This window comes from Eucyclogobius newberryi, unplaced genomic scaffold (assembly GCF_026437365.1).
Source record: "Eucyclogobius newberryi isolate DKJ021-1_F unplaced genomic scaffold, fEucNew1.0.hap1 SCAF_8, whole genome shotgun sequence".
Taxonomy (NCBI): Eukaryota; Metazoa; Chordata; class Actinopteri; order Gobiiformes; family Gobiidae; genus Eucyclogobius; species Eucyclogobius newberryi.
Window position 1 is genome coordinate 6,223,681 of NW_027316500.1, and position 13,000 is coordinate 6,236,680.

The window sequence follows — 13,000 nt, forward strand, 5'->3', positions numbered from 1 at the left end:
TACATATCTGCGGACGATGATAGGTAATGTTCATGAAATATTAAAAAAGTTTTGTTTATAGTTCTTAAAATACGGTATTGTTAATTTACCTAATGCATTCTGCACATCCTCAATACTCACTATGCTAACAGTGCTAACAGTGCACTCCCTGATTCATAGAGAATAAAACACTCTGTATCTAGACGCAGAGAAAACGCTGTGTTTTGACCCGAAGAACCGTGAATTGGTTACAGACCCTTTAAGAAAAGTAATACATAACTTAATTTTAACACTTCATTTGTTTGCATTGCATGTTTTAAAGCACGCTAATATTTACACTACATAAAACGTGGTTATTTAACAGAATGACAGCTTAGAGCAGTAAATATGACAACAGAAGGCGCTCCTCCTGCACAGAGTGATGTGTTAAACGGCCCATTGAGAGCTGTACCAGGCAGGATTTATCACGTCTTTACCCTGTAATCAATTGGCCTATTAATGGAGGGCATAAACCTGTGTCAGCGATCAATGCACGAGAAGGTACGGCTGAGTGACAGAGCGAGACAGATACTTGACCAGGGAAGTTTAAAATAGACTAGCAACTGTCCGTGTAGTGCAAGCTAGCATAACAACCAAACAGTGGATATATGTGAGGAAAAACTAATTGTGTACAAGATAATCTCCATATATTTGTTTTAAAGAAATGCAAAGATCTGATTGGAAAAACAAATATATATATATATATATATAGCACTTAATATTTGCGTGATATTTAAATGTCAGTAAAGCATTCACTGGAACACTTTTGCACATTTATGACAACCTACAGAAGATCATCAGATACCATTTTTGGAGATATTTTGCTGGGGTAACTGATTTTCAAATGTGAAAGTGGTAAGAATATTCAAAGCTCAGTTTATGCTTGACTCGTGTGTGAGAACGGAAGGGAAAAGGAGATGTTCATAGGTCGTCTATCATTTAGAACAATCTCTGTTTAATAGTGTTTTGTACTTCACGCATTGATTCTGCATTCTGATATTTCTCAGTCCCTTTTTTTCCCATCCTTGTAAGCAGCTGTTTTGATATGGATGGACCATGCATGTCCCTGATTGGCTAATAGAGCTGTTGATCACACCTATCTAGTGTCCTTTGTCCATCGGAGTAGTGTCTTTGTGGACTGTTCTTGTATAACAACTAAGCGCCTGAAATCTGTGTAAATCTGGTGCCCATTCTCATTGAAAAAAAACTATGCATTTAATTAAGCAAATTAATTTAATCATTAAGCCAAATAAAAAGGCTGAGTGTTATTAAACATGTCTTGTGTTAACGTTACCTTTTAGCCTGGTATCTCCTCCAAAAGCTCCACAGCCCCAGTTACCCGTAGCGACAGCAGAGAGATGCTGGCGGTTGGCGTTGTGGTGGAAGAATCCACAGTATGCCTGGAGGGAATACAGGAAGTAAGCAGAAATACACTATGTTAATTATGTTTGCAAAGAAAAGATTGACCTGTGAGTGACATTAAAACATTGTACATTATTCAGTTCACCGACAATCCACCCCTCTATATATAAGGAGTAGTGACGTGTAGAAAAGATTTAGCAATTTGTATGCATTAAATGTTGGATTCACAATTTCAATGGGCAGTTAACAAGGAAAAAAATACATTACCTATGAAGCACATTTTTTATTTGATTGGTTTTGCATTATAGATTTGAGTCTTTCAAGTCTTCCTGATGTGTTTAACTGTGACTGGATCTGGATTCATTTATTTGTCTGAAAACTGCAATTTCCCATTTTAATCAGGGCAGCACAATTTATTGGCTAATGCAATAACTGATATAGCAAGAAAATCAATATCACAACAACACAAACATATAAAAATATAGCAAAAATGAACATAGCGATTGAATATCACATATTTTTCCAGTTTTGAACAGAAAATACTGTAGAGTAACACAATGTACTATTGGCTTTAAGCTAAATTCAATTGTTTTTCAGCTCAGTCACTGTTTGATTCACATCTTTTGACCTGGAAACAACTCACTGATCTCGTCTATTAATTAAAAAAACAATGCAGTTCCTATTGCTCAAACAGTTTATACATTTTATCTGATAAAGTACATATTATTACCTCAAAATCACTGTTTAATTTGTGACCAATAGACCACAGCATGCTTAAGGGAGGTTGACTATCTTGTCTTAAATAAAAGTGACCTCTGCTATAATGCAGAAGCTACACAATTTAATTAGCTTTAAAGCGTTAAAAGTCACATCATTAAAACAGCCTTGTCTTTTTCTGACAGCACTAAATTGTCCCCCTGTCACTGTGTGTAGGCCTCAGCACTGTTTGCAGATGCTCCACTCCCATTAGTGCCGCTACGTCATGTCTAGAAGTGGCCACAAAGAAGGACCACCCTACCCAAACCCTTCTACTTATGTTTATAGACACCTCGGCTTAAGAACAGCTATGCAAGTGTTTTATATAAAAGCCATGAGATGACATTTTATTTATTCAATTAAAGCCCATTTTTAAAGACATATTTAAAGGTGCATTCTGTAACCTTTCTGGTAGGTCTTCGGCCGCAACCTGCTTTTCTCAATGGAGATGTTTTTGCTTTCCCCACAGTATGTCTTTAAACTGGTCTCCATGGTGACAAGCCACTTAAGACTGTGGTGTGTGAGTGATGGCAGTTCTACTCCAGGGCAAGTAGGTGTGGAGTGAAATGAATTAAAATTTGATACTCAACTGTGCACAATAATGTACTCTATATATTACACATACATTTAGAATGAAGTGTTTTATTTTGTTGTAATTTACGCAACCAACTGCGGGGTAACTGAAATTGAGTCATTAGCAGGGGTGGAAACTAACTAGAATCCATCCGTCCCCTCCTCCCGTCCTTGATTTCTGTGTGAGCTGATTTACCTGATTTACCCTTCCTCCACATCTGGCTCTGCTTCTGTGAGAACTGAGAGAGATTCCTGCTAGAGCGCCCCTAGAGGCTGTTAGCCTGTAAAAATTGGTACCGTATTTTCCAGATTATAAGTCGCACTTTTTACATAGTTTTGGCCGGGGTGCGATTTATCTGTGATATTTTTGGTATTTTCACACTGGCAACCGCATTTCACATGACAACCGCAAGAGGGCTCTAAAACGACTCAGCGACGCTCAAGCGACGCAGAAGAAGAAGTTGGTGGTTCCACAGCATGTAGTAAGGCTGAACAATTTGGGAATTTTTTTGTGCCTGGATTTGCAATTTACATTTGAGAGAAGACTGAAATATAACCTGCTAAATTAATACAAGAATCACATGCATTTCAGAACATGTTTCTCCAGTTAATCTGCAGATTTTGTGGTAAAAGGTCATATATATTATACAGTATCGCAAATTTTAAACCTCAAAGCACTTTACATTAAAGAACCACTTACCCATTTTACACACTATTAACAGTCAACGGTGGATAGACACTCCACTTTTCAGCTACTGTCACCCCTGAGTACCTCGTGTAGCCCCTTTGTGGTGGGCTTGGACAACTACAGCAGGATACAACTGATATAAATTCAAACGATCAAAATGTGTGAAGTTGCCTTTTGGATTGTTCCCTCTATCAGAGTTAACTCCACCAGTGCACAGTTGTCCAGTGGTCATGTCCACTCCAGTTTCCTTCACACATCGCTCTCACCTTATTAAGTTCTCGTCTAATCTTCTCCGGAAAGAACTGCTCTAAGAAATTTCTGAATTTGCACGCGTCGATGGCCACTATTTGCGTACAGCGCCTCTGCCAGTCATCTCTGGAAGAAAAGGAGAAATCAATCGCTCATTCATTTCAACTTCAATGACATTCTTAGTGAAATGAATAATTACCTTGGCGTCTCATCTTGGTAACTGCCCGCCCACTTGTAACTCTCTGCATAACCCGAATATTTACTATACTGCTCGGTACCTGCCAAACACAAGCAAAGAAAGGAGGAGAATCCATTAGGAAGTATGTGGCAGTCGCAGCACACAAATCTGAATCTGGATAATCGCTTTACTTCCCAAATTCAATTGAGCCGATCCGTTTCTCGGGCTTGCCTTGTACACTCTTGTGGTATTGGATTGTCATAAATAAAGTGCATTGATTGATTAAGTAATCCGCTTAGAGGGTTGAAATAAAAAGCCTTTGGGGGCAATACCAGGAAATTGTTACACAGGAGAAGCTAACCTTGGCAACAAATGCTTAAGCAAAAGGAAATGGCTAACACTGGAATTGACAAGTTGGCATTTATACTTATAGGTTAAAATGTTGCGTACTTATGTCTTTGCGGATTTGTTCATTTTCCGTCACGATATAAAAAAAAAAGATGTAGTTGATATTGAAAATGAGGCCTATAAAAGCCCCCAGACCTGATACATAATGCGTAATGTGTGATAAGGCGTGAGGGAGCGACGCGACACTGCCATGATTGGTGGCAGTTACACGTCATGAATAAATGTCTTTGTTTGTTTAACAGCTAGTATAGATAAACTAAGGTCAAGTTCTCAAGCACAAATTAACAAAATCTTCTATTTTTGTCATTGATAGCATAAAATTCAGTGTCCAATCTGCAAACAGCAAGGAACGTATCCGTTTTTGTTTTTTTTACCTTCCATTCATGGGCAAGTAGAGTAAATAAATATTGGTTTCAAGACAATTATTTTAATACTATTACTTATAATGTTTGCATTTTTCAAGCCAAAATAGCAGTAGTAGTTTCTTTACTATCATCTGTACCATGTGGTGTTATATAGATCAGGACTGTTCTAAAACGACTAAAATATTCTAGTTTTAGTATCTGTTTGTATCAATAGTTTTTACAAAGCTAATTTAAAAAAAAAAACTTGAATCAAAGTCACAAATCACTAAAATGGTAAAATTACAAATTCAACATTGATACCACAATTATTTTTTTATTTTTATCTTTAAATACAGAGTAATTGTCTACACCAACAATGATCTTATCAGCTTGTACATTCTTTTAAATAGACCAAAGCGGTTTTTAATACCTCGATGTTCCTCAGAAGAGACACAAAACTTTGACATTTTAAAGAAAAACATTAGAGTTATTTAAAAGGAAATCCAATCCATTTTAATATTCAACAGTCAAAGCCATTCTAACACTATTCAGATCCAACTTTGTCCTTGTTAGGATCTGGATATCGAATCTTTTGACAATTCTACCATGAAATAACTCAAGAACAATACAATAAATCTAATATTACTCAGTGTTTTTGGAATAGTAGTGGGCCAAGACCTTTTCAAATTGAAATCCAAAGTAAATATTGCTAAACCACATAAACTAATACTACACGACTAGAAGAAACATATCCTTAACCTTCCGTAGTACATACAAGTACAGAAACAAGGACTTCTAGGGGGCGAGCGACTCCTATCGTTATAAAAACAGAACACTTGTCTCACTCTCTTAATCGTGACCGCCCACTTCCTCCTTCACCTCCGTCACATTCATCCCGCCTCTGGTCAATATCACGTCATACGAGTTTGTAAGATTACGCCATGGCCATCAACTGCCTACTTGCTTTGTAACTAAACAAATACCAACTTTAAATAGAAACATGAACAAATTGCAAAACTGCAGTTTGCTTAGGTGTAGCGAATTTTTCAAACAGACTTTTAAAGCGAATGCGTGATGGGAATATTGGCCAGGGCTTTTAATGAATCTATGGCGTAACTGGCCCATTCCATTAGGGGACCGCTGACCTTAGTTGGGTTATAAATTCCTTTCTGTCCAAATGTAATAAAGTTAAGTGGATGGGAGGCGCGGTGTGGGGAGGGGCGGGCGCGGTGGCGGGGGCGGAGACGGCGGGTGGGCGGCTGAAGGTGACTTGTGTGTTCCTTTCGCAGACCACATGGCGCCGTACGGATCAGACAAGAGGGAGAGGAGGTTCTTTTATCGGTCCGCCATCTTCCAATCGCCTCAGAATTCACTAAAAACGCTCAAATGTTTTCTTACGTGTCGATACTTGCCGCGTGTGTTTTGTGTCTCGGAGTAATATATTAGCGTTGTGTGAATAGCGAGTTCAATCAAGGAGAGTTATATCATATGTCGTTTTAAGAATAAGATCGATTAATCAAAGCGGGTAATGGAGCTTAGTTTGTTATACAATCACATAGTCTGGCATTTGTAATTAACTTGATTATTAATTTAATGTCTATTTAAACACATCACATGCGAATAAATAATACATGAAAAGTAAAAGATGAAATAAGTCACATTCTAAGTAGCATTAAATGAAGCAAGGAGATTATTATTTTACTTTTTTGTTAATAATAGACTCAAATATAGATTCAACCAAAAAAAAAAAAAAAAAGGTTACCTATTTTTTTAAACAATAACAAATCAACAATTGAGCATAATTTAAAAAAAAAGCTTTTTTTAAAGGTGTATTTAGGAAGCAACGTTTTAAATAATAAATTCCTCTGATTTTTACTTTTAATAATTTGCGGTAATAAATAAGTTGCCTTGATTATAAATTAGGTAAAGCTTCTCTGCAAAATTATTATTATTATTATTATTATTATGTGACTGATAATTGTTACGTGCAGCGCTAACAATCTATTTATTCTTATTGGTTTGATGTCATAAATACATTCCTAATATAGAATAAAAAATACAACAAAAAGATGATAGTTTTTAAAGGCAGACGGTAGCGTAGCGAGAGTGATTTTGAAAAATAGAGCAATTTTGCAACAGAGAAATTAAGGATAACTGGGCAGTCCCATGTGAATCAATGCAATAGATTTACGTTCAGACCGGATGAGAAAACGGGCAAGAAATGAACCGAGCACAATAAACGCACAGGGCTTAATAAAGGGCGGAAGATAACTGGAGAGATCACAACACGGGGCCAACTCCAGCGGGCCAGCGTGAGGAGGAGGATCGGGAGTGTGTGGAGAGGCAGAGTGAAAAGGAAATATACACTAAAGAGTGAATCAAAATGGACAATGCATTTTCTGTGAAGTAACAAGTAAACAAAATATGAATGAAAAAACGTTCTGTCAAGGTAAATGTGCAAAAAGAATTACAAAAATAAAAGACAAACTGGACCTACAAAAAGTTTGGAATCCAACAGAACCTGAAGAAACTGTACTTTTCAGACATCATAATTTTTACCTCTACTTGAGTCATATTTGTTTCAAGTAACAATACCAAAGTAGTAGCTTTTACTAAATAATTCCATAATTTGTGGTTCTTAAACATTAACTTCAAATATTAAATGTTATTACCGGTGTGTTATTAAATTAAATACCAGTAACTCATCTAAATCATAAAACAGATTTTAAACTATTTTTACATTTAAAATATCACTCTTACTATAGTAATTATTAGGGTCACTAACAATAATATTTCAAAGTTACAACACTCCCCCTCACACTGAATTTGACTCTCACGTTCAAAATTGAATATTAAGGGGTTGTAGCTGTTGTATTTTATATTTGTGTGTGTGTGCGTGTCTGTGCATGTGTGTGCGTGTCTGTGCGCGTGCGTCTGTGCGTGTGTGTGCGTGTCTGTCCGTGTGCGTGTCTGTGCGTGTGTGTGCGTTTGTGCATGTATGTGTGCGTTTGTGTGCGTTTGTGCGTGTATGTGTGCGTGTCTGTGCGTGTGCGTGCGTGTGTGCGTGTGTATGTGTGTGTATATGTGTGTGCGTGTATGTGTGTGACCTGTGACCTGTGATGATGAGGCACTCGTTGCTCTCCAAAGCCTCAGTGAAGAGACGGGACACGATGAGCTCAGGGTTTATGACGAAGCGGATCTCCTCCTGGACAAGACCTCCTCCTGTCACTCCGCCGCCCACAAACCTGTTTGCAAAGTCCACCTAACAACAACACACACACAATATGACACACAAAAACTTTATTCCTTTTTTTTATACTTTTGCAGCTGTGACTTAATTGTTCACTACCCGGTGTATTGTTGTTTAGTAAAAGCACTGTAACATGCATTATTTAATGAAAAAATATCACACTGACCATAATTAGATCATTGAAATATTCATCTCGTCTCCACTTCCTACACGTAAACAATTACAGCATATCAGGAAGAAGGCCAGAAGATGAAAAATCTGTTCTCTGGATAGATTCAACTTAACATTGTATTTTTCTGAGCAGGAACACCACTAAAACTATAATTATACTGAACTAATTTTGGTGAACACATTTGAAAAAATTGCAAAGTTTATGAGAAATCCAACAACATAATGACATTTTAGAGAATTTGAATGTTAAACGCAACGCAAGATTTATTACAATATGCGATTAATTTTTATCAGTAATAAAACGCACATTAAATATTCAGGTTATTCGTCAAAAGCTGTGGACTGCTCTCTTCTTGGGACCTCTTTTACAAGCAGTCTTGGAGCAACCTTTTGAATGGAGACGGCAGTCCATTAGGCTCAAGAGTAAATTAAATTTACTTTAATAAAAGGTGGGGAATCAAACATACAGAGCCAAAATAATTAAAAGAACTGCTTACATTACATTATGGCTCCACTAGAGAAAGGAGTGGCCCTAAAATATATAATACGGCGTTTCCCAGAGGTTTCAGAGAGAAGGGGGAGGAAGCTTCAGCCCTCACAAGAGCATTTTTAGATTACATTGGTATTATTCTTCTAGCGCAGCGGTTAGTTCTCTCACTTCACAGCAAGAAGGTCCTTATATTGGTTACCGAGGCCTTACTGTGTGGAGCTTGCATGTTCTCCCTGTGTCTATGTAGTACTCATACCATTCTTATACATCTCAGTGGGAATTAATAACCTCAGTCTGCCCAGGGACGACAGGTGGAATTTAGCACTTGAGCTGGTACAAAGCATCTCTCCGGTTAAAGTTAATGTATACGTTGTCCCTTTCTCAATAAATAAACTAATAAACTGGGCAAGTGAAATTAACATCTCCAACCTCCAATTTTTATATCACTGGTCTTTCAGTCATGTGTTTTAATAAGGAGCCCCAAACATTGCAGAACAATTGAAAGAGAGCCCATTTCCTTTAACATCCTACTAACTAATTACATTCAATACTACATTTCTTTGTTCTTTTTATTTATTGCCGCTTAATTTCTATAAAACAATATGGTTAATTTAGCAAAGGTTTACTGGCATAATCATTAAGGGTTATTGGGTCTTCAATATCGTCGTTTATTACAATATTTTCGGTCGCAATATATCAAACTACACAGTATGTTATCATGGAAGGTCTGCGATGTACACATGTATACCAATGACTGTCTTCAGCTTCTCAAATGGGAGCAGGACAATTGTTTTTGTGCTAAAGACATCCCACTTAGTAAGCGTGTCACTATTTGCAGTCGGAGGTCGGGGTCTTGCTCACTGGCCCGTATCTCCATCAGTCCAGTGACGGTCAAAGTCTGTATGTATATTTCCCTTTCTTCACCCATTCACTCACCCACCCCTGGCCTCACCTCTTCACCACTCAATCTCACCCCCTGACAGGATGACAGCCCGCGTGCAGCCGAGCCGGGTCACCCCAAAGAAAGCTGCGCTCGGCCCCCTCTCCCACACACCCCAGCCTCGGGTCCTCTGCGGCACCCTTTGCCTCTCAGAGCTGCTCATGTGTGTACGTCAGCTGTCAGCGGACACACAATGTAGGCCCTGAAGTAGAGCGCTCATGTGGTAAACCTGACGGGCTGGTTCAGTGTACAACTTTGCTGGGGTGGCCGATATTGACTAAAATGAATATCTTGATATTTTTGTGGAGTATACCGATAACAACTTTCAGTCCAACAGAAATGTGTAAAAACAGGTCCTCAATATTGGTTAAGGTTTATTCATCAGACAAATGTGAAATGTCTCGAAAATAAATCACAAAAGTGCACCCATATGAAAGTAACACTTTTCTTTTTACCTCTTTTTGTATAATTTTACACTCTATATTCAAATTTTGAATATCTTCAAAACCACAATCGGAAATCTTTCCGTCTTTGTTGCAGTTTGAATTGTTTTTATGGTATTACCAATGCAAAGGTGTCCAAGAGAAGATCAAAACACCTGAAGAATTGCAAAACAAATAATAATAGAGCATTTGATGTCCATTCAAATGTGCAAATGTGTTTTCTGATGCCTGTCTCCATGGAAAAGTTATTGCTTTACCTAGATGTCCCACAGTATGGCATTATGCTTATCTTTCTCTTGTAGAAAAGATTCAGCTGTAGTCATCTGGACAGTTTTTAGAAAAACAAGATGTTTTAACTCTCCCAAGAGTGATTCTCAATCTGCGGATCTAGTCTAAGAACTCATTTATTCTACTCTGAGTAGGCCCTGCCCACCGGGCGGGACCTCATGATAATAGCTGTTTACAGTTTGGATTGAAACTACTCTTCTTCACAGCCCTGTAATAGGCTATTAACATCCTAATGTAAACTTCTGTGTCGGCGTCTTGTCCTTAGGATGAACCAGTTTTTGTCTTAAAGTGTTGCCGTAAATAAACAGGAATTTTGTGTTGTCTAAAAATCCAGACACATAAGGGACAGAGACAGCATTTTTTCTTGGTTCTTTGTCCCTTTTGTCCTGCTTTTTGGCTCTTGACTTTGTTCCACGTGTCTAGGTTTCCTATATACTTTTATCTGGAGCTTTCTGTCCTCTCCTCTGATAGTAGAACAATCAAGAAAGGCCAAGCAGTTCTCCTTAGCGTCTTCTCTTCTAAACCTGATATTCGAGTGCACCACATTGATGTGCTCTGAGAAGGCTTCCCGCTCTTGTTTCTTGATTGTATCAAATGATATTCACTGGAAAAAAATGTATTTCACTTTAAAAAGAAAATAAAAAAGATATCGAGATATATATTGTGTATTGAGATGTGTTTTTGATGAGGAAACAATGGTTAAAAGTCAATTTGGCTAAATATGTGTCCTTTAAGAGCATGTAACCAATCAAGCATCTGTTCATGTTTTGTTTCTCAACTTAATTTAGAGGAAGGTATGTGCTTTGTCAAATGCAGGTGCAGTATGTGGGTCTGAAAATGCCTGGTTGTCCAATCTGACAAAGTACATAAATGAGCACGCACCTGCAGCATCCCGTATCCGTCCTCCTCAATGGTCCCCTTACAGGTGATGTGTAGAAGTGTCAGCTGACTTTGAGAACTGGAGGATACAACAAAGAGCTTCAGCTTTTGAGACACGTATTCAAAAAACACACTTTGTACCTACTAAATGAATGACAACATGACAACATGAATGGGAAATTTGACTACCAGTACTTTTTGAACCATTGCACATTATTTTTTGGGGATTAGTTAAGAATTCAGTGCAATGTACTAGCAATAGCTTTCCTTCGTCATAAAAATGCATAAACTAATACATACCTTTCCCAGTCTAGGGAACTAGTTAATGTTTGTCTTCTGAATGTAACCAGACCCTTGGGCCCTGGAAAATTTTGAAATATAACGCATCAAACACAATTGAAGTAAATACAGGAGATGTAAATAGAAAAACAGACTTACTGTTTTGTGTAACTCTCCTGAAGTAACACAACAGGGTTTTCAATTTCTCTATCTTCCGCGTTGAATTACCATCAAATAACCTGGAAGACAACATCAAAAATAACACAATTTCACATATAATAAAAAATTAAATGTTAAAATAAGTATCTACAATTGATATTCGCAGTGTTTTTGATTTTAAAGTATGGCTTTCAGAGTGCACACTATGGCGCTGTCCTTGGTCCTGATTTGCATGACCAGTCCCTCCTACATTCTGTTTGGATGTAGAGGGGGGGATTAAAATGGGACCATAAAAAGGCATGCAGGGTCAAACTACAGCCAATAATTTGTGACATATGTCTCTCAAATAGCCTTGTATCATTCTTAACAAAATATATCATTCATTTTTAGATTAGGCGAGAGTTTTTTAATTTGTGTTTTCGCGGATTTTCCTTGGCATTTTTAAAAGGGGAGGACGGAATAAAAATAAAAATATTTTTTTATTTTCCCATTATCAAATCACATTCCTACCATCCAAAAGTCAGAGATGAATTTATTTATTTTTTTAAATTCTAATTAAATACAAAAACAAAAAACTGCGGAAAATCCGCAAAAACAGGAAAAAACAACAACAACTAATTAAAAAAATACTTGCCTTAACAAAGTTAATTCTGCAAAAATCCACTGTTTCTCAATCCACAGTTTTTTCTCTCCCCCTTATTTGTAAGACGACATGTTTGTTTAGAACGGATAAATGGACCAGGCATTTCTCTGATTGGTTAATCTGCCTATCAATCACACCCATTTGAAATCAGGAAGAAAGGACATGGTTCCAGACCAAAACATCTTTGTAAAGTATTGTCAAAGTGTGTGGCCTTGACTGGTCAGCCTAAATCCTGATGGATTAAATGCTGACACACTACTTGGTAAAAGAAGCACAAGATGCTCACCCTACTTTCTTTAGTTGGATCAGTTGCTGGTTGCCCGAACTGAACCTAAATGTTACTAATACTACTAATATACATGATCTTCTCATAAATCCAGCAAATCAACACTGCCAACATATCTTGGCATTACCATTACCATTACCATTACCATTACCAGTACTTATGTTTAACTGTGTTTCCCTGTGTCATTTTCTCCTCAAACTGAAGGAAAGCTGAGAGACAGCACCTCAGCCTTTTTCCACCCCTTCCATCTATCCATCACTTAACAGAGGACAAACCCTGACACTTCTGCCAAAACAGCAATCAGCAGATTGCTTGCCGCTCTGCTTGTCCAAGACAGAGTGCTACTGTAGCCGATAAGCAAAGTGATGGACACTCCCTCAATTACAGCAGCGATGGGGGGAAGGAGGGGGCACAGTAACGATCCACGCACTGTTTTCCCACTACGTCGTTGTCCGGTCTCATTGTCTCCCAAACGCAAAGGCATTTCTTTATTCAAGTTTTTCTTGTTTTGCCGCAGGGAGAAAATCTGATGGTGAGGGGTCCGGAGCCAGCGTACAGCCGGTCAGAAGGAGCCACCAGGATCAATGCTTAAATCA

General features: G+C 37.9%; 1 protein-coding gene across 1 annotated transcript in view; it reads right to left on the minus strand.

Moving 5' to 3' along the window:
• Nucleotides 1–13,000, minus strand: part of parga (poly (ADP-ribose) glycohydrolase a) — a 31,205-nt gene that overhangs the window by 3,858 nt on the left and 14,347 nt on the right. The window contains exons 9-15 of the mRNA XM_072437043.1: nt 11,476–11,555; nt 11,338–11,398; nt 11,041–11,116; nt 7,691–7,838; nt 3,846–3,924; nt 3,664–3,772; nt 1,313–1,418 (exon numbers count right to left, since the gene is read on the minus strand). Coding sequence (XP_072293144.1) covers nt 1,313–1,418; nt 3,664–3,772; nt 3,846–3,924; nt 7,691–7,838; nt 11,041–11,116; nt 11,338–11,398; nt 11,476–11,555 — 659 coding nt within the window. The remainder of the gene's footprint in view (nt 1–1,312; nt 1,419–3,663; nt 3,773–3,845; nt 3,925–7,690; nt 7,839–11,040; nt 11,117–11,337; nt 11,399–11,475; nt 11,556–13,000) is intronic.